We start from the raw sequence: 21,881 nt of genomic DNA, 5'->3' as shown, positions 1-21,881 counted from the left end.
TCAAATTAAATAATCCGAGCCTGCAAATTCCTTTAATCCCACCACCCAAGACACTTAAGGCTGAAAACTCCTCAGCGTCAACCTTATTTATTTGTTTTTATTACATATATTTCATGCTTTTTTAGCGTCTCCTTCCCCCTAATTGGGGCGCTGAGCACTTACTTCCACTCTGCCTCTCAAGAATGACTTCATTTCTGCCGTGCAAGTGTTTGTTTAGCAGAAATCAGGCGTCTTTGTGCTCGCTTCTAATAGGATTTTATGGGGGTTTTATAAGCCAACCTGCAAACTAGCATGTAATCCTTTCGACACACACAACCCCAGCAGACCCCATGTTTTTCCACCTGACATCAGCATCGTGTGAATTATTAAAATAAGTGGCATTTAAGCTTCAATCCAGCGCGAAGGAAAGAAAGCTAATGAACACACTAATGAGCATTAAGCGAGAGTAGCAGTGGGCCTTGTTTGGGGCCAGTTCATGAGCTCATTGGCAGCTTGGTGACAAACCTCACCTGCTGAGCTGTTACCATAGCAACAATCGTGTACATATCACATTCCCACCTATAGCAGCGAATCCTGCTTCAAACATGTCTCTGTCTTGCACTTTCTTGCTCTTTTTCTGTCTGTCTTTGAGTAAAATAATGGGAAAAAAACCCAAAACGTTGGAGCTACAAGCAGCACGGACAGGAAGAGGATTAAACTCACCTGTAAATGAGGAAACTGGAGATTCCAAATATGATAAGCGCTAAGCCAGAACCCACAGCCACAATACCCAGAACTGGCAGATGACCTGGAAACAGGAGGAAAGAGAAGAGAGAAAAAAAAAGAAGCGTTACACGCTCGGCTGTCTCTCATATGTTTAACAGATGTCCACATTCATATCTTTGAAAATAAAGAATTAAAAGTGTGAGTGTGATGTGAAGAAAGACAGCTGTGACTTCCTGAGTTACAGCTGCGCCGCTTTAGCAGTCTGTCAAACCGCAAAACGCCGGCAACAATTTCACACAATCACACGGCTCCTCGTGTATATTTAAAACCCTAATGGAGACTAATTATACCACCTGCTGCTAATCAGCAAATCAGCGGATGAGCTGATTTTTGTGATTGGAGATGTATCATTTCTGACACCAATCATCTCCAGAACATGTTCCACTTCACTGCATTCATAAAACGGGCAAACTAAAGATTTCTAACTTACTGGCAGTTACATTATTCATGTGCAGAATTTAAGTTTGGTTCATAGTTTTTGTATAAACACTCAGAAAACACAGATTTTATAGTAGTTTTATTATAGTTACCGGCTCCTATGTGACCTACAATCATAGTGAAACCTTAATTATACTCACACATGCTGTGACAGGTCAGGATTGTGTTTTTATAACTCATTATTTGCAGTGAATCACCAGTCAGAATATTTTTTTTTATCAATCATAAAGTATACTGAGGAATTATTTTAGGTTACAGTTTTCTGGCATTAAAAAATAGAGCAACTTTTAAGCAATACCGAAGATATTAATGCAAGTTTTAGAGGCTGGTTTTGTATGTTTGGGCAAATTGGGATCTTGTCTGACTTTCTACCAACAGATTTATATGCAAATGACTCTCAACACTAAGATCTCCATTAGACAAAATGTATATAGTATGTCTCAGTACAACTTCAAATATTGTCGTAATATTGTTCTTATATTTGGGGGTAAAACAATATATAAATAACAATAATATAGTTTAAAATGGAACCTCAAACTCCCCCAAAATGGTTCTTTGAAGAACCTTTCTTAGGGGTTCCTCAAGGAAGCATTTTGAAGGTTCCTCAACATAAACAAACCCCAAAAGGTTCCTTGAGGCATCTCATTCTTAGACCATACACAATACTTTGATGCAGATATACACCTCCATTTAAAAGTTTGGGGTCACTTAGAAATGGCCTTATTTTTGAAAGAAAAGCATTTTTTTCAATGAAGATAACATTAAATTAATCAGAAATCCAGTCTAGACATAGTTAATGTGGTAAAAGACTATTCTAGCTGGAAACAGCTGATTTTTAATGGACTATCTCCATAGGGGTACAGAGGAACATTTCCAGCAACCATCACTCCTGTGTTCTAATGCTACATTGTGTTAGCTAATGGTGTTGAAAGGCTAATTGATGATTAAAAAACCTTGTGCAGTTATGTTAGCACATGAATGAAAGTGAGAGTTTTCATGGAAAAGGTGAAATTGCCTGGGTGACCCTAAACTTTTGAACAGTGGTGTAAGTACAGTATATATAATTAAATTTAATTACATGTAAAGACAATAAAATAGAAATCATTGAAAGGGTTAGCTTCAATTAACTGACTTTGTAGAAATCTGTTCCCACACAAGCCAAATTAAATTGACCCTGATTCAGTGCCAACAAGCAATTAAAGAGGAAAACTTCCAAGGAGGTTGAATATTTTCTATAGGCACTGTATGGTTGTATAGGATTATTATTATCTTATTATTATTGTTTGGCACATTTGAAGTTATTTTTCCTGGTTAATACTTACTGCCTACTGACTGGCAACACTTTTTAAATCTATATGTTACTCTTAACTGTAATGCAATAAAACACCAAGTCAGATTCCATGTATGTGAAAACGTCTTGTCAATAAAACTTTTCCCATCCTGAAAAGCACATATGAAAACACAAATGCATAAAATACATTAAATTAGTAACTGAGCAACATTCTAAAAAGATGCATATCTGAACCAGATTTCTTGACAATCCACCCAAAAGTTGACATTTCACTGGTGTCAGCGACTTAGTGGTGCTCGAGGAAAAGTCACAGGATTGTTAAGATTTAGTTTTGTCTGTCCAAGGTTTCAACAGCAATCCAAAGCTTAGATTTTTCAATATTACAGCATCCAACAAAATGTGTGGAGCCAAAACCAACAATTTATCCATCTGAACACCGCTTCTGCTGAGCATCTTGAGCTAATATAGCAAGAGTTCCCACCTCACCCCAACAGGTTGAGGCAGATGTCTGCCCTCCCTGAGCCTGGTTCTGCTGGAATTTTTTTCCTGTTTATAGGGAGTTATTTTTTCCCCACTGCCACTAAGTGCTTGTTTAAAGGGTAATATTGAGCTTCTGTCTATAATATAATATTATAATAGCACAACTTTACTCTGTGAACTGTCCTGAAATTATATGGTCAATGGACACGTGGACATGATGGCATCAAATCTGACAACTTTTCCATTATGACAAGACTTTTTTATTAATGCAGACATTTACAAAGTCTTGCTGAGTCCATTAAATACAGTTCACAGCTTCATTGTTGTACCTGCTATACAGTTTCTAACCTGATTAAGTCCTCCTGTTCATATCTGAAGGACTTTTATCGATGTTTCTATTGTTTTACTGAACTAAAACACATCCTGAGGACAATAAATGTACAGTAGAGAAAACATACTGTAAAATTCACAAATACCATAGTTTATCCACTTTTTGTTTGTGATTAAACCAGTGCCTGCATATTACAATTATTGCTTTACTTACTAATTTTTGATGACAGTAATTGCACTAATTGAAGCCCCACTACTGGCCTCTCTGTGCTAATAATTGCAGGTTTTGCTGCTTATAATTCGTTTCAATTATCTCCATTGAATCAAGCAGAAGTGGTGAAATAAATTCCTGAGCATCCATTTTCCTTGATGCCAGAAGTGACACTGGCAAAAGGCGACATCCAGGCTCTGCAAATTACTCACGGTCAGCTTCGAATTTAGGGACGGAATCAGATTTATTTCTCCTCGACTCATTACCCTGCCTTCATACCACGATACATTGATAATTGCAGTGGTTTTCCCGCTCGGTATATCATCTGTGACGGTTCCCTCTAAAACTGTCACTCTGTTCATACAACAAAGACCACTTCCAGCACTTATCTTTCACTGCCTGTCACTCCAGCGAATATTACACTTGGCTCCTTTCACTTCGTTGGGGGAAGGAGCTGGGATGAAATTAAAGAAGAACAAGGCATCTATCACTGCTGCATCAATTAAAGTATCACGAGCCCCGTAGAAATGACAGTGATAATATAAACAATGCATTAGTGCACTGTAATATCCATCTGATGAGCAACTCCATCTTACCCAAGTCAAAGGGAGAAAAAAAATATGCTATTAAGTGCAGAATAATTTCACTTTATGTCAAAGCCGCGCGTGAACTTGCTTCTCATAATTCTTCTTGTGAAATCAGGATGTGCATTAGTAAACCTTATGCCTCTGGTTTCTAGCTGATATTTCACCTGAGGCAGGTATAATCATCTGTAGGCAGATTTAAATCCACACAGAGGGTTTAAAATGTTTTATTGAGTTGTCATACCATCATTGCAGGAGGGGTCATCTGTGGAAAACACACAGGGAGGGTTATCCAGAGGTGGACCACCGCTGGGCCAGTGGATCTTCTCTGTTTGGGACCAGATGATCTCTTTGGTGGTGCCATTGTAGTAGGCGACGAGCTGCAAACACACAGAAGAATACAGATTTAAAGAGATGAATATAAACGTACCATAGAAATGTGTAATATCTTTGAAACAACTAGCCATGTCGCTATTACTATGCAATATGTGTCAGCAATGGCTAGCTGCTAGCTTGTCTCAGCCAGTGCAACATCTCACAAAGAGTTTCTTTAATTAGCTTGGATGTGAAAGAGTTCAATTTCATTTGTAGCTAACAGATTTCTATGGAACAATTAATATTCCCATTCGCCTCTGACATATTTTTGCTTAGTGCTAATTAGCAAATGTTAAGACACAGGCATGCTAGCACACTAGACTAAGATGTTATGCTGTATTAGAAAATCAATCCACTCTCATTAGATCTAAAGCTACAGCCAGCAGTCAACCAGCCTTAAAGGAGCATAAAGACTTAAAACAGGGAAACGTGTCTACTGATACCTCTTAAATTTAACAAAACAACATGTAGTGTCTTGTTTTTTCAATTTGCATACAAACAAAAAAATAAAAATACCAAGTTATGGTGTTATTGTTACGGTTTGAAGATCGCGCAGTCTAGTTTGAACTAATCAAACATAATTATTTTAAAAAGCCTCATTTACCGCAATCAAAACTTAATTATCTTGTTCCCTCAAATTAACATATATTTTCCTGGAATCACTTGTTTTTTCACTGATTTAAATACCCTAAAATAATGTGAAGGTCTATGTAATTCATCATAATGAGACATTTAACCTATATAAAGGTTAGAGGGAAAATCAGAAAACTAAATGTGAGCTGTGCCAGTTTAATCAAATAATTAAGTTACAAAAAAACACAGCATTTTGGAAAACTCAAATTGCGATCGTTAAGACCAGAGAAAATTCTTTATTTCTGTACTGCATTAATGTTTAAAGTTACATTCTGGAGGTTTAATGGAAAGCATCTTGCTATTTCTCCAGTCTTTCAATGAAACGTTTATGCTAAACTACAGAACAAACTGCAGCTACGCCAGCAGCGTTTGACCAACATCCTGAACAGCTTTATTTTGACGGTGCAGCTCCATGAGCAGCATCTGTTGTCCTGCTGTGAAACACGACTCCTGTGTTTCCAAGTCGCCCGAGGAGGTTTTATGTGTTCCACCCCTGCTCCCGACATGTTGCATCCTCGCTGCTAAAACCTCGAAGGCCGTCGCCCCTGAGGAGGGTCATCAAAACAATACCGAATGTGATGGGTGAAGGTTCAGAGGCTGCACGGTCTGAAATAGCTGCAGTTCAGGGCCTGTGTTTACCGCTTTCACTCACTACCAGCAATCCTTTTAGAACAGCTAATGTCTAAAGTCAGTGTGGATGATGGAGCTTATTTCTAGTGCAGCTAAATAAAAGCGCTCAAATGTAAAATATAATACACACCTTAGATACCTATGACATCCATATGCTATGATGATTTTTTTTAATGGATCTGGATTTGTGCAAGAATAGCGTTGAAACAGAAACAGTTCCTCACAAACCGTTGCCAAAAAGCTGGAGGCACACTGTTTTCTCAAATACCATCATGAGCTGTAGCATTAAAGGGAAACTCTAACGATTGTACACATCGAAGTCTGTTTACAAATCCTGGGGAAAACTACTGCATGTGTAAAAGAAGCTGTTTTGTTTGCACAAAACCTGATATACTGAATCAAGTCAAACTTTTTGCAGCTGGGTTGCATTGTGGTGAAAGAAAGTAAATGATATCTGGTTCCGCTGCATCAATTTTTACACTACTGTTCAAAAGTTTGGGGTTTTCCATGAAAACTCACACTTTTAATCATGTGCTAACATAACTGCACAAGGGTTTTCTAATCATCAATTAGCCTTTCAACACCATTAGCTAACACAATGTAGCATTAGAACACAGGAGTGATGGTTGCTGGAAAGGTTCCTCTGTACCCCTATGGAGATATTCCATTAAAAATCAGCTGTTTCCAGCTAGAATAGTCATTTAATACATTAACAATGTCTAGACTAGATTTATGATTCATTTAATGTTATCTTCATTGAAAAAAATGCTTTTCTTTCAAAAATAAGGACATTTCTAAGACCCCAAACTTTTGAACGGTAGTGTAGGTGACTTTATGCTAACATATCTGCAAAACAACTGTAAAAAGCAATAATATGTTGTGGGTTTTTTGTGTTTAAAGTTTGTTTTATACCATGCAAAAATCAGCTAATGCAGCTTTAGGATGTAAAATTATCACCCAACAATGAAGCTCAACTCTTTGCAGCATTTTAGCCTCTTTTAGCTTATTGTTTTGTTTTTAAAGCCAGCAACTTTAATGTTAGCAGTTAGTAGCCCGATTCAGGAGTTCATGCAGAGCAAAACTGAGTTGAAAGGAGAATAAATAGCGTAAAGCTAAAGAGAAAATTCCACATTACTGTTGCCCACAATGTGCAAATAAGCAACATTTCGCTGACAAGGTTGCTAAAACAGCCGTAAAAATTTGTGATTTTTTAAAAAATAAATATGTCTTTCTTTAAAAAATATATAAATAAAATACTGCTTTGTCTGACTACAATAAATATAATTCATTATGGAGATTAACCCAAATAATGTAAAGTTAGGACCGCACATAGATAGACATAAACACCCAACAAATCGGTCAGTTTTTAGCTATTATTATGTGTTTTTATTTTATTTTATTAATTTTTATGTGTTGTTTTTATGTTGAGTAGGAAAAAGTGTCAACAATGTTGCTGTTAAAGAAGCCCAAGAGCCTAAGTAACATCCAAATTAAAGGGAACTGTATATAGAACCAGAATGTGCACAACTATTTACACTTTACACACTACTTACATAGCAACATCATCACATATTTGACAGATTATTGGAATAAGAAGAACGCAATGGAAAATATCTATAATAAAAAACAGAATATGCATGTACACTACCAGTCAACAGTTTGGACACACTTCCTCATTCAGAGTTTTTTATATATTTGTATTATTTTCTACATTGTAGATTAACACTTTTTCATTTACAACATAATTCCATATATATTCTTTTATAGTTTTAATGTCTTCAGCATTAATCAACAATGTAGAAAATAATTAAATAAAACCAATGAATGAGAAGGTGTGTCCAAACTTTTGACTGTTAGTGTCTATCTATCTATCTATCTATCTATCTATCTATCTATCTATCTATCTATCTATCTATCTATCCATCCATCCATCCATCTATCCATCCATCCATCCATCCATCCATCCATCCATCCATCCATCCATCCATCCATCCATCCATCCATCCATCCATCCATCCATCCATCCATCCATCCATCCATCCATCCATCCATCCATCTATCTATCCATCTATCTATCTAAAATAAACAATCCATCTCTGATTCAGGATTGCTTATTTCAATAAACGAATGAAACTCTCTGAAAGCTGAAACTCTTCCCTCCTCTGATGTTTTGAACCAGGCTGCAGGCTACTCGGGTCAATCGGCCATCTGAATCGACCAATTAAAAGCCAAAGATAAATGAGACCAGGAAGTCCCGCTGACAGTCTCTCAGGGCCGCTATGAAATTCTAACTGAAGTCAAATGTAGCTAACCCACTTCTCCTGCCCTCAGAGGGGAAAATAAAATAAAAAAACACAGCAGGGTTTTCAGAACACAACATACACAAATATTCTCATCAGACTCGGAGGGAAATTTGAGGCTTTATACATCTTATCATTAAAGACGTCAAGACCCCAGATTATCTCACACACACTAACATCCATTCTGCATTTGAGATGTCGAACATTTGATTTTTCTGAATCTATGGTGGTTTTAAACTGCACACAACTAATTATGAGAAATTATAGTTGCAGTAATTTGGGGCGCATGAAGTCAATTAATCTTTCATTGTTTCTTTAAAAACTTTAGAAATATACATCAAAAAACTCCTCAGTGGTAGAGCTGACAACAAAGACTGCTTTGTAGGAGACAAACTAGGTTTTCCTCAATTAAAAATGTAAATTATTATTAACATTTGCACTGTATGGACACTAAAATGTTTCTAACTCTTTATTCTAGGCCAGGAGTGTCAAACTCCTTTTAGTTCAGGGGCCACATTCAGCCCAATTTGACCTCAAGTGGGCCGAACCAGTAAAATTACAGCATAATAACCTATAAATAACAACAACTCCAAACTTTTCCTTTGTTTTAGTGCAAAAAATTAACATTTAAGGAATTATCTATTTACAAAATCTTATGAACAAACTGAAATTTCTTAAGAAAAATAAATTCAATTTCAACAATACTATGCCTCAGTTTGGCATTTACACATGACAACTTCCAGATCACAGAGTGTCTACAAAGACACACAACATTTAGTCCCAGGTATCACTATATAGTATTTTACTTTACGATCAAAACGTCAAAAGTCAGACAAAAAAATGCCAAAACAACCCAACAAAAACAAGACAATATTACAAAAATGAGAGAGAATGACAAAAATGAGAAACAAAATGACAAAAATGAGAAACAAAACAACACAAAATACAAGAAACGACACAAAACAAAACAAAAAAGAGACGAAAAATTAGACAAAAAAGTTACAAAGTGACAAAAAAATGGACAAATGACAAAAATGAGACAAAAAATGACACAAACAAGACAAAAAATAGACTAACAACACAAGCAAGACAACAAAAACATAAAACGACAAAAACGATACAAAAAAACAACAAATAAAACAGTAAATGACAAAAATAAGACAAAAAACACAAGCGAGACAAAAAATAAACACAATGACAAACAAAAAACAAAATGACAAAAACATGAGACAAACAACAAAGGTCAGACAAAAAAAAGACAAAAAACAACAAAAAAAGACAAAATATTACAAAAATGAGACACAAAGTGACAAAAGAACAATGAGCAATCTAGTATTTTACTTTATGATCAAAACAACTTGAGGTCTAAAAGTTATTTTAAATTTACAGTTTTACAAATGTACAATTTACAGTTAATGTCTTCTCTGTAATTTTTACACTTTACAAAGTCGTCCCACGGGCCGGATTGGACCCTCTGGAGGGCCGGTTTTGGTCCGCGGGCTGCATGTTTAACACCCCTGTTTTAGGCGGGTTCCCTTATAGTTCTACCACATACAAGAAAAACAACTTTTCGAATCATCATTAATAGTCCACATTTAAAATTACTGTACGTAGTCATTTCTAACAGTAGTTAGGTAGTAATTTGATCAACAGCCAATAAAAGACAATCCTCCACCAAAGAAACTTACAATAATTAAATCATATTATCAGTTAGACTTAAAGTTTTTCCAAAAATGTACTTTTTGTTTCCCCAGATGGACTAATTTAGGAGCTGTGTACCAAACTACAACATTTTTATTTACTTTTTTTTACCAAATAAACTGCGTTTGTAGTCAAACAAGTCTGACCTCTTCTCCTTTAATCAGAGAACTAAAAGTGACAAGATAAGAAGAAATGAGAGTACACAGAGCCATTAGAGTGTCCCAATAATGTTATTTTTTTAAGTTTAGAAAAATATGCATCTATTTCTTGTGGTTGTTGCTAATGATGCTCAGACAAACCCACAATCAGCATGTATATTATAAAACTCCACTAAGCAAGACAAGGATCTACTAAGTCCCTCATTTCCTTATCAGTTCAGTCCATTGGCGGCTAAACTGTCGCAGTGAAATGTGCTTATCAACTGTTTGCTCCCGGGTGTTTTGCTCCTCTATCTGTCATTACAGTCCCAACAGAGGCTTGTTACAACATGAATGTGAATATTTTCCTCTTTAAATCCTCTCATCCTGCTGAATGTACAGCTCTGGTCAAACTATTCTTCTCCAATCGGCTGCATTTATGACAATTTAGTAAAGTGTCACCACAAATTAAGATCTTTAGAGAAATGACAGCATCACCAAGATGAGAAAAAGTTCATATTAAAGATTTTTTTTGCAGCTTGTTTATATTCATATAGAACATAAATAGAATCTTATACTAAATCTCTGGTTGAACATTGCAAAGTACATTTACTTAATTATAAATCTGAGGTAGTTGTACTTTACTGGACTTCATTTGTTTGTCAAATTTTGTACATAAAAGAATTCATTAGTTGTAGTTGTTACTAAAACTACCTGACAGTTTATACATGTAGAGCTGAAACAACGGTTGATTAATCAATTAGTTAACTGGCAGAAAGTTATTTAGTAACTACTTTGATAATCGTTATGTAATTTTGTGTGTGAAAACATCCTCATCAGCTTCACAAATGTGAAAATTTGCTGCTTTTTCTTTTCATTCCTTTCATTATTTGTTAGTTGGGATAACTGTAATTACGAACATCTTTCAATATAACCACATTTTTTTCCAAATCAAACAGTTAATCAATTATTGGGAAAAACAAGAATCAGCAAACTAATTCACAATGACACTAATTATTAGTTGAAGTAAGTTCAAAATCAGCCCCAAATCAACCGGCCAAAGTAAAATCTTGCTTAGTCTTTGCTAATTTATTGTACAGATAGATTTTTCTGTATTAAACACTTTCATTTTTTGAATATCAGTCATAGTTGTTACTTAAACTACCCGACAGTTTATACATGTACAGCTGAAACAACAGTAGATTAATCAATTAATTAACTGACACAAATTTAATTAGCAACTAGTTTTATGATCGTTCTGTAATTTTTCTGTAATTATCAGCTTCATAAATGTGAAAATTTGCTGCTTTTTCTTTTAATTATTTCATTATTTTGATGTTTTGACTGTTAGTTGGACGATGCAAGCATGTGGTAATTGTAATTATCTACATCTTTCAATATAAACACAATTTTTACAAATCAAACGTCAATCACTTCATGGAAAAAATTATCAGCAAACTAATCCATGATGGCAGTAATTATTAGTTGCACTGTTATACCAAAAAAAAGTTAAAAATTAGACCTCAACTGGCTACAACAGTTTCAACTTTCTTTTATAATAATGCACATGGAATAACAATGAAATTATCTAATACTACACAAGTTTCTGTATTGAAAGCTTTCATTTTAATGCTCTAATTGCACTGTCCTGATGGTACTAATATACTTTTACTTAAGTAAATTTTTAAATACAGGACTTTTATGTTTTTTTACAGTGTGACATCAATAGTTTTAATTAACTTTATACACCACTGAAAACAATAAAAACTATTTAAATTACAGGATTGATAAAAGAATAATTTCTATCAAATAGTCAGTTTATTGATCTACTACCACTAATATCAGTCAAAATTCAGTGAAACAGTAAAACCGTGGCTCACCCCATACTCTCCTGTCTTCTGGTTGGTCATCGCCCACAGGTCCACGTCTATATTTCTGGCATTTTTGTCGTCTGTGGAAACAACTCCTGTCACTCCTAAAAACACACAAAATATCCTCGTTAATAGTCTGACAGCGGGGCTACATTTATTTAACAAAGATTCAGGAAGCACATAGAAGTTTTTTGAGTGTTTTTCTTGCAAACACTTGTCTTGCAAAGCAGATAATGCTAAAAACCACGATTGTTCCACGTTTAGTTTCAGCATTGTTACAAAATGCACATCACAAATAGCTCATTTAGCAACTTCTGCAGTAAGATTTCAAACACATATGCGACTTCAAACCTTTATAAAAATTGAATTTTCTGAGCCATATCCAGAAGCTTATTTATCCATTAAGCCAGGTAACATTAACATTATCAAAACTCCCACAATAATAAAGCCAAAGTTTCCATTTTCATCCTCAACATGGGCCCTATTTTCTCAGTTTTTTCCCACCATGCCGAGCAAACCAGTTCTCATCAATCCTCTCACGCTGAAGCAACAAAATCCCATTGTTCTGCCTCCCCCAGTCCGACGTGAGATCTGGCAGCCAGCAAAGCAAACAGGGAAGTGTGTGAGCAGCCACATCAAACACCAAATGGACTATTAGCCGGAGTGTTGTGTGATAACTGTTCAATAACGTTATAATTTGCGGCATTGAAAGGGCAAATTTAATCGCATTTTAGGTTCAGCGGTGCTTTCTAATATCGTGCAGACGGGCCAGGCGGCATATTTATCAGAGAGTGCTGTTCCCTTTGATCTGAAATGAAGCCTTTATGGTGAAAGGATTGGCAGCATTTTAAGTGGAGGTGGACATTTTGCATTTATGTATTTATCAAAATTAAGTTACCATCATGCATATGGTCACATAAGTTGGTCAGTTATTAGAAGTAAAACAGCACCAATATACAGCAAGTCACTTATAGTCAGTCATTTATTGAAACTTCTAAAAGGTTTGTAGATGTATGAAGCCGGTAATACACTTTTCTCACCCCAGAAATGTCGGTTCTGTGTCCTCATTGTGATGTTGATGCCGTCGTTCTGGGCCCCGCCCTCCGCCAACGTCTCATCTAGGGCCATCGCATACAGCACAAAACCATCGTAGAAGCTGCCGGCAATGTAATCCATCTGCAAAAACAGAGACAACAGGAATTTATGCAAGACTAAAAATCAGATAATTACTTAATATATATTAAGTAAGTCTCACATGGCCCAGTTTTCAGCTCAAAACATGTAAAAGATTATTAATTTCACTATAACTGTGTAATCTCTGGTTTTGGTGTCTGTAGCTTTAAATAAAGCTGAGCTACTGCTGTCCCCGCCCCCTTCAGGAAGAAAACTCTCTGCATCTGTGATTGACAGACAGAGCAGCTGACAGACATAAATGAGGGTATGAGACTTGGCCTTTCGAGCACTTCTAACTTTCTTTTGAAGCACTAATTTCACGTGGAAACCTTGCTAAATTCACAGTAAATAATTTGGTGAGTTTGTCAGAAAATGTCACAGTTTCAAAATCTGTACTTTAGCAGTGTGGGAAATGGTTAACACATTGTCTTAACTGGTTGCATTTTAGCCACTATTTCATACTTGTACCATCATCTGGCAACAGAAAATTACGCAAATAAGAGCCGCTTTTCTGGGAATTTGCTGGATTAAAATGCAGTTTATGTGAGCACAGAGAGCAGGAGAGAAGCTAACAGATGCTAACACCAGCTAAAGTTGAAGCACAACGTTCCTCATGAAAACAAAGTATTTCACACTCACACCTTTCTACTTTTAAAGTTTCCCTGATCCCTGAATGTCCCTCAGGATTTCAGTTTTCACAGAGGTATGACCTGTGGACTTAATATCAAATCTAATGCTAACATTAGCCACACAACATGCTAACACGAACAGTTTTTCATTGCCATCAACAATAAATGTAATTCACTCAGTCTTCAGATGCTGGGAGTGCATGAAGACTCTTCTGTTCACTCTTACAGCCAACAGAGCATTTGGTGTGTTTTGCTTGTTGCCAAGTTATTTCAGAGTTAGCTAAAGCGGCTATGCAGGAAATAGAGAAGTAAATGTTTTCATATCTTAACAGCTTTCACTTTACAGCTCCAAATTTATAATAACCACAAAACACAGTAAAATTGATTTTCACCATATGGAACCTTTAAAGGGGTACAGTTTTAGCCAAGGAAAGTAGTAAAGACGATTGTACTTTCGTGAAGCTCATTTATGTAAAAGTTGAGATGAAAGCAACAATAATAAAAGCATTAATTGCGAACATTATCGTGAACATCATTCAACATTAAATTCTGGCAATTACAGGGTACAGTGGGGTATTTTTCTGCACAGAGAACCCTATAAAAGATTAAATAGGCTGTGATGAAGGATTTCAGAGGCTTTAACTTACCAACGATGGTTCCAAATGGATACCAAAATCCCTCTGAGCTCTGGCGTGGAGTTTCCTCTGGAAGTCTTTGTATTCTGGGTTATCAGGAGGCCGGTATGTTATGACGAATACAGACTGGACGGGGCACAGAGAGGGAAAAAACATGATCAAAACTACAGTATTAGATATGGAACCTTAAGAAACATCTGTAAAATATGCAGTTCCAACACATATTCACAGTATCGGACACATTTCTGTTGCGTTTTGTGTTGGAACTCTAATATAAAATTAATCTGTTGCACATTTAACTACTGGAGCTTGGTGTTAATATTGTATCTCTGCATTGTCTTTGTTTTGGTCATTAATGTTGACTCTTGCAAATCCAAAACACTTTTACATACACAGCATATAAATAGAAATATACAGCTTTCATGTTCATAAACCTACAGTATCATACAGACATGGAGGTACAATGAATAGTCATAATATAACATATTTATACATAATCCATATTCCCAAAAAAATCATCTTTGCATGTATTTTTTGGAATTTTCTTAAACAGTGATGTAAACAAACTGAAATTGAATACGTATTTGGCAGTTATGATCACGACTGATGGTGGTTAAAAAAAAATCTAACTCAGTAAACATGATTGAAAAATGAAATTAATGTATGATATTTTTATTTCAAGTTTTATGGTGTGTACATTTTTGTCTTCACACTCCTTTGTGCGAGGATTTTTTGTTGTTGTTGCTAATAACTGACATATCTTGGGCTTTGTTTATCCCGAAAAACAAAACAAAAAAAAATACAAATAGCTCTTTGTGTTTTTTTCAAAAAAAAAAAAAAGTAGTGGCATCATGTAAACAAACATTCATTGTGATGCATAAGAGGAAAACAACTGACTCACAGGCTAACGGCCGCGTAGCTTTTAGCATGCTAACGGTAAAGTCAGAGCTAACATTCATTGCTGAGCGGCTGGCATTCTGTCATCACTCACGTTTGAGCTTTAAACTACTACTAGAAACAAAACAAAAATAGAGACTGAATGTAAATGACACTTTTTTCACTGTAAAATACCCTAACTTGACAGCATTAGAAGTAGAGGTCGACCGATATGGGATTTTCAAAGGCCGATGCCGATACCGATTTTTAAAAAAATTTTCGGCCGATATCTAAAGCCGATTGTAGAAGCCGATTTTTAAGGCCGATATCCTTTTTTTTTTTTAAAGCACATCGATTACAAAAGGCAATTTAAACACTAAAAGTATATACATGTATATATTACAAATTAAATACACTAGTAGAACTCTAACATTTATTGAACACAAAAAGTGAAAAAGTACAATAACATAAAAAAATACTTAAAGTTTACAAAAAATACAATTAAAAAGTAACCTGAAAGTGGTTAGGGTTAGGCTTGTTGTTGGCTGGCTCACTCACTCCGCTCATGCTCTGCTCTCTGAGTGCCGGGGGTCCTTCTAAGAGAAAAGCGGTCGCGGCAGCTGCCCGTATGGGTGCCTGATCACAAATCGGCTTTTTATTTGTAAATATCGGCCGATGGCCGATATTGAAAAAAGTCCATATATCGGCCCAAAATATCGGCCGGCCGATATATCGGTCTACCTCTAATTAGAAGCCTAGCAGCTACCGTAAAACCGAACAATGACTCCAACGTCGCTAGCTTTTACTGCAATGTTCTACAAATGTGACGGCTAAATTTAAGATGTACATATGCATATATATAGCAACAAATAAAATTTGTGTTCCTAGCTTTTGTTAAAGCAAAACACAAAATATACCAATGTTACTGCTATCACTGCCTTACATAGTTTTGGTGCAAATCACGTCAAAGTGTTAGCATTATTGAAGTGTTAGCTTGCTAACTGAGGATACAGCAACACTCCTGGGCTCCTCTATTTCTCTTAATTTTCTAGAAATTACTGTTACCATCATAAAATGAGACACTAAATGCATCACTCTATCAAATATAATTACGCCTAACTGCACAAATTATGTGCTGATTTGTATTAAACTCTGCAAGCAAACATTTCAAAGCTCTAATAGACTATTACTTGTTCATTTTTCTGGCAAAATGACAGCTACTCTAAAAAGAAAGAAAATCCTTGCATAATGCTACAGCTGAATACAAAATTTCAGGTGCACTTTATTTGTAAAGGTTTTGACTTCTATACAACAAAAGCATTATGTTAGACCAGCTTGAATATGGGCCACATAAACAGTCTGCCGTGGTATTTTGAATGGCATCAGAGCATTATGAATCAAATTGCACATCATTTGAAAGCACAAAGAATCATGACTCAAGCAGAGCAAACATTTTAAGATACCGACACCACAGCAACAATAGCAGTAGCAGCAGGAGCAGCAGTTTCTTGCTTCATAATAACAGCCAAACAGTGGTTTCTTTCCTTTGCTGTTGCCTATAGGGACACACATTTGTTTTGCTGCACACTGTTTTCACTGTCAGATTCCTGCAAACAAATTGCTTCCGAGCTTTTATTCTTTTTACTTCAAAAGGTGCACTGATTAAATCAAACCTTCACTAAATTGCGTGTTTTGTGACAGACTGTGTAGGAACCTGTCTCACCACAGCTTTCATGATGTTAAAAAATGTTGGGTACAAATTGCTTTAACAACACCAGTATTAACAGGAGCCTTCAATGTTTGATCAAGTGTCTGAATAGAGAAATCAAACATTCAGAGAGACATTTCAGCTGAACTTTGATTCTGTTCACATATTTGCAGTCACGAAAACAACTTTCTGGCATTTTTACGAAGTCTTTTAGCTTCGTGCTTAACTTGGAAAAAAAGCTACAGATTGTTTTTCATGTTACAACAGTAATTGGAACCCCTCCACAAAACTTCCTCGAGCAATTATTGCGCTAAAGGAAAGCATATTGCCATAATGAGCCCTGTTATGGCCTGCAGACAAATTAACGCCTTGCATGATCAGCAACACTGGAGCCAAATTTTTGTTCTCGAGCCAAGGTTAGGAACAGTTCACATCCAGATAAACACCCAGTCAGATCGCTGAAGCTGTTTCATCACAGCTCACGGTTTCAACAAGAGAAAAAAATCCGTCAATGAGTCATTAAATCTGGTCTCTGATCTCAAAATTGCTTCCTTCTTGAATTAAATCCAACCCTTGTAAGCAGACGTAGGTATCTGGAGACAACATCTAATACTCAGTCACTGGTTTCATGTGCTATGATCAAACATTTTATTATTTGTTCAGGTTAAAATTTGACTTTTGCAAGGCAGTTATGCATTTTAGAAGTGTATTTCTAAATTACTACAGATAAGTAAATGAAAAAAACATTGGGAATAGTCCATTTAAACACAACGCTAGACCTCCCCTAAGTCAAATGCAATGCATAACATACCACCAACCATCCTAAGTTAATGTTTGAACAGATTTTAGCATTTTTAATTCAGTCCATTATGACAACAATTGCCTTAATAAGTTTGATATTATGCCGTATTTATATTCCCAAAGCATCTCCAAAACATTGTGAAGACTGAATTAAGAGAATTAAGAGAAGCCGGTGTGACATTTCAGGAGGTAAATTAGACAAGCGACACATCTGTGCCTACTTTCTTATTTCTCCGAGCACTAATTTGTATGGCTAAATAGCTTCCTGTGAAAACACATCCCCTCATTCATTAATGTCATGCAAGAATTTCACTCCCTAAAGTGGTGAACGGGGGTTGGGTTGAGTCCTCTGGGAACGGGAGACTTTAATTTGAGCACCCATTGGAAAAACTGAAGCAACTTCTTAAGCTAATCAGTGTATTTAAGCTTTTGTTATACGTGTCTCTCATTACCATAAAAGCTTTACCGTCTTTTACTTTCCAGGACTTTAGCTAATGTTTACTCAACTACACTGAACTTAATTGAAACACCCAATTAACTACGACAACGTCAGTCACAGACCTCCATTTCCTGAACCAAATAGTGGTCTTGTATTATTGCCAATTACAGAGCTGTTTAAACAGTGACAGTTCACATCTGATTAATCCAAAACGTGAGTGTACACGTGCATGTGGATGTAATTTCAGTGTTTAATTTACCTTAAAGACCTCGATGGGATCGGCCCAGTCGGACTCGGGGTTCTGCCACGGTTTGCGATCCGTCAAGCTCTCAGCAAACACGTCCAGATAGAAGATAGCGTAGTTTTCTGGGTCCTGGATCTCACTCTGGAACAGTTTCATGATGTTGAGGAACGTGTCCAAGGGACCGCAGATGTAGACAACTGCAGACAGAATAGCAACAGCAATGAATAAGATGTCTTTACCGATTTTCAGTTGAACATAGTAAATTTCTCCATCTTATCACGAGTTGAGAAGGTCGTTGTGTCAGATTGGGTGATCGTGAGTCATAAATTCTTGTTGTGACTTGGCGGAGAAACATGGCAGACTGTAATTTGGTCACAGCTTGCCATCTTATATGACCTGAACAATGCCATTGGGAAGAATATCCTTGGTCTATCCTTAGTGGTGAAATGTAACTAAGTACTTTTACAGTACTGCATTTGAGTAAAAAATTTGAGGTAATTGTGCTTAACTTGAATTTTTTTCTGCTCCACATCTCAGAGGTAAACATTGCACTTTTTACCCACTACTAAAGTCTGACAGCTTTAGTCAGTAGTTGCTTTCCAGATTTTCCCTCCAAATTTGGTGCTTTTAAATGTTGAATAATCCTTTGGTAAGTTGGAACATTCTCCCACTTCTCCAAATATGTACTACTTTTGAAACACTCTTGAATTAGCTGGAAAATGCATCATCTCAAAGCTGATAAGTCGGTTGTTTTTCTGAGACATATGGTTCTCACAGGAAGTTGAAGCTATGATGCACTGCTGTAGATAAATCTACCCAACAGTATATAAAGTAGTTTAAATTAACTTTAAACATCTACAACAGTAAACAACAATGTTAACCCAAAAACAACACTAACAGAAACCATTTTACAGTGCAGTGACTACTTTTTTTTCTCATACTGTGAGTAAGTAATGCTATAATTACACATTTATACCAAAATAAGATTTTGAATACAGGACTTCTACTTGTAGTAGAGTATTTTCAAAGTGTGCTATCAGTACTTTTACTGAAGTAACAGATCTTAAAACTTCTTCCACCACTGTCTATCCCTTAGGATGTCTTTCTTTCACCATACTGTGCGCAGTGCTGGTCAGTGCTACAAACACATTGTAGAAGTTGTTACACAACAGAAGTTAAAAAAAAATCTGCTATGTTAGTCTTTTTGTCAGGACTTCGTGAGGCATTCCAGCTGCTGCATCATACAGTCAACAGGGATTAAAGGATCAATTTTTGGACCCTACATTCAGCATCTTTCAGGCTGATATTGTGCAGTCTAAACCCATCGTTAAACAGTCGGAAAATTTCGTAACAACTGCTTCTGCAGCGAAATTTCATAATGCTTCCAGTCCACGTCAACACGTGTCAAGAATTTTCTAGATTGCAGCACTTAATAATAGCCAGCCACCAATCAGCCATATTTGACTATTTATTTGCTTAACATCTTACAGGAGCTGTGCATGCATGAATAAAGTCCAGATGTAAGTCAGATTCAGAATCAGTTCATATCTGCAACACAAGAAAGATGTAAAAACTAAAGCTGGACTAATTTCACTTAGTCAGCCCATTGTGTTTACATGGTGGTCTGGTTGCACTTCACTATTATTCTGCTATTGGCCTGTTTGTATTCCTTTAAACCAATCACAATCATCTTGGGTGTAGCTAAGCAAAGGACGCACTCAAAACAGTCACGGGTAGAAGTGTTTTGGTGGGATATTGGCATGCAAGGAGATCCAATCCAATCCAATCCAGCTTTATTTATATTGCACTTTTAACAACCACCGATTGAACCAAAGTGCTGTACATCCAGAACAAGGCAAATAAAATCAGAAATACACAATAAAGGCACTAATAACAAATAAAATCAATGTCTCACGCTGGATGGAAAGCCAGGGAATAAAAGTGTGTTTAAAGACGAGTTTTAAAAATAGACAGTGAAGGGGCCTGTCTAATGTGCAAAGGCAATTTGTTCCACAAAATTGGAGCAACCACAGAGAAGGATCTGTCCCATCTGAGCTTCCGCTTAGATTTAGGTGTATACAAGAGCAGCTGATCAGCTGACCTGAGAGACCAGGCAGGAGTATAAGGGTAAAGCAGCTCAGAGAGGTGTGGTGGGGCAAGACCATCTAAAGATTTAAAAACAAATAAAAGAATTTTAAAATGGACTCTAAAGTGCACAGGCAGCCAATGGAGAGATGCCAGAAGAGGTATGATGTGTTCTCTTCTCCGTGCTCCAGTTAGAAAGCGTGCAGCAGCATTCTGAACTAGCTGGAGATGTAAGATGAGCACTGTCATTAAAATGGATAATTCACCAATAAACACTAACAGTGCTGCCTCACTGCATCGTCCAAATCCTCGCCAAAACTTCAGATTTTCAGTGTAGTAGGTTACTGCTTGGAGGTTGTAGTACCTGTTTCTCATAGTGAAGTGGATTGTGGAAACAATAACACAGATAGCAGGAGGAAAGGACACAGCTGACTGAAATGAGTAGCCAATTGCATGCTTATGCCTATAGTCTACATACAGGGAGTCAGACTAAGGCTGGAAAGCAGAGGCCTTTACTACAAAATACCCAGAATATCTTTTTATTATCTGGCTTCACTAAATCTAACAACCACTGCCCAACAAGCAGTCTGACAAAACTGGTTATCAACTTGGTAAATCAACCAAGTTTGGTTTCTGATTTTAGCTGTGAGCACTTTTACATGAAAGAGGCGGTATTGGCACCAGATGACCAATCACAAACATGGATATGTCTAGAGCCACATATTCTTCACAAGAAGAAACAAATTTTAATCCTAAATGAATGAGACAAACCAACAGACTTATTAGTACCGCTGTATCAAATAAAAACTGTGATCTGAATAAAATTTAATGCATGTATAAGCTGCTTAGATGTAGGTTTCTTATTCAATATTATGTAACAGAATATTGTATAATGACAATACAGATGTATTCCCTTTATGCTTCTCACAGAAAAGATAAATTATGTAAAGAATAAATAATCGTTATAAAATTTTAATTATTTCAGTGGTGATGTGGAGGATGGATCCAGTAATCTCATATTCAATCTCATAGCATAGGACAGTTTTAGCTTTGTTCTTTCAGCTGTTGGCAACGTTTTATGGTTCTGAGACCAAGTAAAGAGCACATGTTTTTTATATTTTTTATTCACTAGCTTTATGTAAAGCTGCTTTAGTACTTAAACTTAGACAGACTTTATCAATCCCCAGATGGAAATACTGTAGTACTTTAAGTGCTTTATCAGTCTGTTTTAGGATTATGTTTTTATGTAAATGCTAAAAAACAAACAAACAATGAAACGTTTATGGAACTGCAACTCTAAAACTGCTGCCTTCTTCAGAGATCCTCTCACTATCTGCCTGCCGAGCTTTGGATCTTCTAGGAATAGTGACGCCATTTTCCAAGAGAATTGATTGGTCACTAGACGATGTTGTAATACGTGTTGATCTCAAACATAACCTTCTCTGGATCATGTTAGGAGTAGCTCTGAAAACTCCATTAAACCTGAAGTTACCTCGCTAACCTCAAATCCTGCTTTCTAGTACAGACCTCAGGAGTACAAATGAG

General features: G+C 36.3%; 1 protein-coding gene across 1 annotated transcript in view; it reads right to left on the bottom strand.

Annotated features, from left to right (window-relative positions):
• Positions 1 to 21,881, bottom strand: part of npr2 (natriuretic peptide receptor 2) — an 84,856-nt gene that overhangs the window by 47,512 nt on the left and 15,463 nt on the right. Inside the window, exons 2-7 of the mRNA XM_023289615.3 lie at positions 18,267 to 18,448; positions 14,196 to 14,309; positions 12,787 to 12,922; positions 11,756 to 11,850; positions 4,344 to 4,479; positions 703 to 787 (exon numbers count right to left, since the gene is read on the bottom strand). Of these exons, the coding sequence (XP_023145383.1) occupies positions 703 to 787; positions 4,344 to 4,479; positions 11,756 to 11,850; positions 12,787 to 12,922; positions 14,196 to 14,309; positions 18,267 to 18,448 (748 nt within the window). The remainder of the gene's footprint in view (positions 1 to 702; positions 788 to 4,343; positions 4,480 to 11,755; positions 11,851 to 12,786; positions 12,923 to 14,195; positions 14,310 to 18,266; positions 18,449 to 21,881) is intronic.

This window comes from Amphiprion ocellaris, chromosome 17, assembly GCF_022539595.1.
Source record: "Amphiprion ocellaris isolate individual 3 ecotype Okinawa chromosome 17, ASM2253959v1, whole genome shotgun sequence".
Classification (NCBI taxonomy): Eukaryota; Metazoa; Chordata; class Actinopteri; family Pomacentridae; genus Amphiprion; species Amphiprion ocellaris.
The sequence above is the reverse complement of the archived record's forward strand: the minus strand, read 5'-3'. Positions and strand labels throughout refer to the sequence as shown.